The sequence below is a fragment of the Belonocnema kinseyi genome, chromosome 9, assembly GCF_010883055.1.
Source record: "Belonocnema kinseyi isolate 2016_QV_RU_SX_M_011 chromosome 9, B_treatae_v1, whole genome shotgun sequence".
In the NCBI taxonomy this organism is placed as follows: domain Eukaryota; kingdom Metazoa; phylum Arthropoda; class Insecta; order Hymenoptera; family Cynipidae; genus Belonocnema; species Belonocnema kinseyi.
Genome location: NC_046665.1, coordinates 83218547 through 83222134, shown reverse-complemented (window position 1 = coordinate 83222134; position 3588 = coordinate 83218547). Strand labels below are relative to the sequence as shown.

At 27.5% G+C, this 3588-nt stretch overlaps 1 protein-coding gene across 4 annotated transcripts in view; it reads left to right on the top strand.

Moving 5' to 3' along the window:
- LOC117179860 (dystroglycan) overlaps positions 1-3588 on the top strand; it is a 74426-nt gene that overhangs the window by 32785 nt on the left and 38053 nt on the right. For all 4 annotated transcript variants that reach the window (XM_033372016.1, XM_033372015.1, XM_033372018.1 and 1 more), the window contains exon 6: positions 2342-2734. In XM_033372016.1, coding sequence (XP_033227907.1) covers positions 2342-2734 — 393 coding nt within the window. The remainder of the gene's footprint in view (positions 1-2341; positions 2735-3588) is intronic.

The window sequence follows — 3588 nt, the reverse complement described above, 5'->3', positions numbered from 1 at the left end:
GTTCAATAGTCAAGGTTTTTCTAGCTGGAAAACCTGGAATTGTCGGAGAATTCTTATATACCTGGAAGAAGCTGTATATGCCAAAGATTTTTTTTTCAAAGTCGGGAAATTTTTTCGAGTGCTTGCTTAATTTTTAAAATTATAATTTATTATTGTTCAAGAGTACTTATTTTTGTTGACATTAGTTAGTAGGTGTTCTCGTGCATACAAGAAATTTTAATTTCAATAGGAAATTAAGAATACACTTTAAGATACTTAATATTAATAAACTTATTTGTTCACGTGCAATTATCATTTGATGCACTTGACTTAATCTAAGAAATTTTGTACATTTTGTACATTTTTATCGATACTTTATGAGAGAAAGAATTTTTGTCCATTATATATAAAAAAAATAGTTTTGATACAATTGATAATAAAGAAACAATCATTTTCTTAATTTTTTCAAGAAATTAATCGTTTTTATTTTAGGACAGGGAGTTTCCGTAAAGAAATATAATTTCGCTTGAAGCAGGGAATTTTTGACATGGAAGGGTAATTTTTTTAAAGAATTATATTTCGAATTTAGAAGAAAGGAATTTAAAAACTCCCTTTTCCAAATTTTAGATAAAGAAAGTATTTCAAGGAATTCTTAGAGTAGAAGTAGTATTCAAAAAAATTAATATTGCTGAATTATAATGGGAAATTTTGTTACATTGTTCGCTGTGAATTTATCTTTCTTTAGTTAAAAATTCAACTACTTGGTTAAAAGTTAAACTTTTCTCGTTGAAAATGTAACTACTTTGTTGAAAATCAATTTTTCTCGTTTGCTAAAGAACTATATATTTAACAGAAAATTTTAATATTTTATTTTGGTTAAAAATGTATCTTAGTTTTAATATTTATTATAATAATATATTTTAATATTTTAATGTTGAAAATAAATGAGTTGTTTAGAAGTTTTTATACTTTTTGAAAAAATCGTTTTTTTTTGTAGAAAATTAATATTCATGTTTGAAAATTCATCTTTTTGGTGTAAAATTGAACTATTCTTGTTGAAGATTGTTAATTTTAGTTGAAAATTAATTCCTTCAACTGAAAATTGCAATTGCCATTTTTTGTTGAAAATTGATCTTTTCTTATTCAAAATTCAACAATTTCGGTAAAAAATTAATTTTTTAATTAAAAATTCAATTATTTCGTTGGAAATCCACATATTTTATCAAAAAATTATTTTTTTGTGTAGAAAATTATCTTTTTCTTTCAAGTTAATCTTATTGTTTAAAAATTCTTCTTTTCGGCTAAAAATGCAAGTATTTAAGTTAAATGTTTATCATTTAAGTTAAAAATTCATCTTTGAACTATTATTCCAGTTGAATATTCAATAATTTTAGTTAAAAATTCATCTCTTTGGTTTAACATTCATTTTAGACTAAAAATGAAATTATTCAATTTTTTGTGAAAAATTATTTTGTTGTTGAAAATTCGTCTTTATTGGTAGAATTTAATCTTCTTGGTGAAAATTGATTTTTTTTTGGTAGAAAATTAAATTACTCTAATTAAAGATTCCTCATTTTGCCTGAAAATTAATCTTTCTGATTAAAAATTCAACTATTCCATTCAAAGATGGACAATTTTAGTTAAAAATTCATCACTCGGTTTGAAAATGAAACTACAATTTTTGTTGAAAGTTAGTTTTTTTATGGAAAGTAATTTTTTTAGCTTAAAATTTAACTAATTATAAATGAATATTGCATAGTTTAGTTCAAAATTCAACTGTTTGCTTGTACTTTAATTTTTTTATTTAAAATTTAATTATTTAGGTTTTGGTTGACAATTTATCATTTTTGGTAAAAATTAACTTTGTTGTGTTGAAAATTAAACTCTATCAGTTAAAGATTAATTGTTTTAGTTTAAAACGCATCTTTTTGGTTAAAAAATCAACTATTATAGTTGAAGGTTCATCATTTCAGTTGGAAATTCATTAACTAGGATAAAAATTGAACGATTTTGTTAAAAATCCTTTTTTTTTTATGTGTTGAAAATTAATTTTTTCGAATGAAAGTTTAACTATTCCATTTTTTGTTAAAAATTGATATTTTTCTTGGTAAATCTAAGTATTTGTTTAAAAATTAGTTTATTTTGCAATTTTATGCTCTGTTTTGTTAAAGGGTGTTTCGAATGAACGTGATGAATTAAAACAAATGTTTTCGTTTTGCGGCAAAACGTTACTTTTGGTTGACCGGGAAAATTGAAAAACTTGACTGGGAAAACTCGGGAATTTGAAATCGTCCGCCAAATTGCCACCCTGTTTAATTTCCCGTCCTTTTTAATTACTACTTTCCATTATGTTAATTTTAAGGTGGGTTGTGACGGACGTTTGTGGAAACACCAAGCAGAATTAATCAAACAATTACCCGAACAAGCAAAAGATGGTACTCTGGCTGAAGTACTGCAGCTGCCAGTTCTTCTCTGGCGAGTAAAGACTGACGCTCCGGCAACTGACAGAAATCGTAGAGATACTGGCTCTGGTGATTTTGCAAACAATGAAGATTATGATGGTTACGACGACGAGGACAACGAAGATTACGATGACGATTATGACGAAGATGATAATAAAGACATAGTTACAGAAGCTAGTGTACCTGCTGAACTACCTCATGTTTCTAGTTCTACGGGAGCTAGAGTCAATGCGGATAATGAAGCTGAGCATCCACATAGACACCATCATGGAGAGGAGACTATAGATTTAAAGGTAAAATTACATCATCCTTTTCTCTCTCTCTCTTTATCGGTCTCTCTCTCTCTCTCTCTCTCTGCACGAATTTCGGTATTAACTGGTTGTTTTAGCAGTGATGGGAAGTAACAAGTTCTTTTTTACTAGTTACTTTTTCTTGTAAAGATACTGGTAACGAAGTTACTTTTGTCAATAGGTAAGGAAATGGTAGCTAACATTTTGTCAGTAACAGTTACTTTTTTAGTTACGAGTCTTCTTTTTATGACGATCAGGTGGGCCATAGGTCAGGGGAAATCAGGGAAAAGTCAGGGATTTTGGGGAAAAAATGGCAAAAGACAGGAAATTTCTTGTAAGAAGCACTTTAAGTAACTGTCAAGAATAATCATAGCTACCACACAGTTAGTTTCATTAACTTTTTGTTTCTTGAATTACTGTTTAACCACTTTTTAAAGATAAAGTCATTATAGTAATTTTTTTAAAATCACTTTAGGAAGTTTTCTTTCAATAAATTAACCCACATGTCTGTACTTCTGTATTTCTGAATTTTTTATAAATTCTTTTGAAGTATTTTAGAGTATTTTAACAGATGCCAATACATTTTTAATAGGTTTTAATCATTGTAAGGGATTTCGAAGAATTTGCAATATTTTAGGGTATTTTTAAATATATCAAGGATTTTGTAATAGATTTAAATATATTTATAAGGTATTCCAAAGGATTTGAAATATTTCAGGGGATTATAAAAGATTCCAAGAAACTTTAAATAAAAAGTCATAAGGACAACCGCAGGATTTCGCCGGGAGCGGGTGCTAATCTGAAAAATTTCACCCGCTTTCAGCGAAATCGCGGTAAAATTTCAGCCACAACCACGT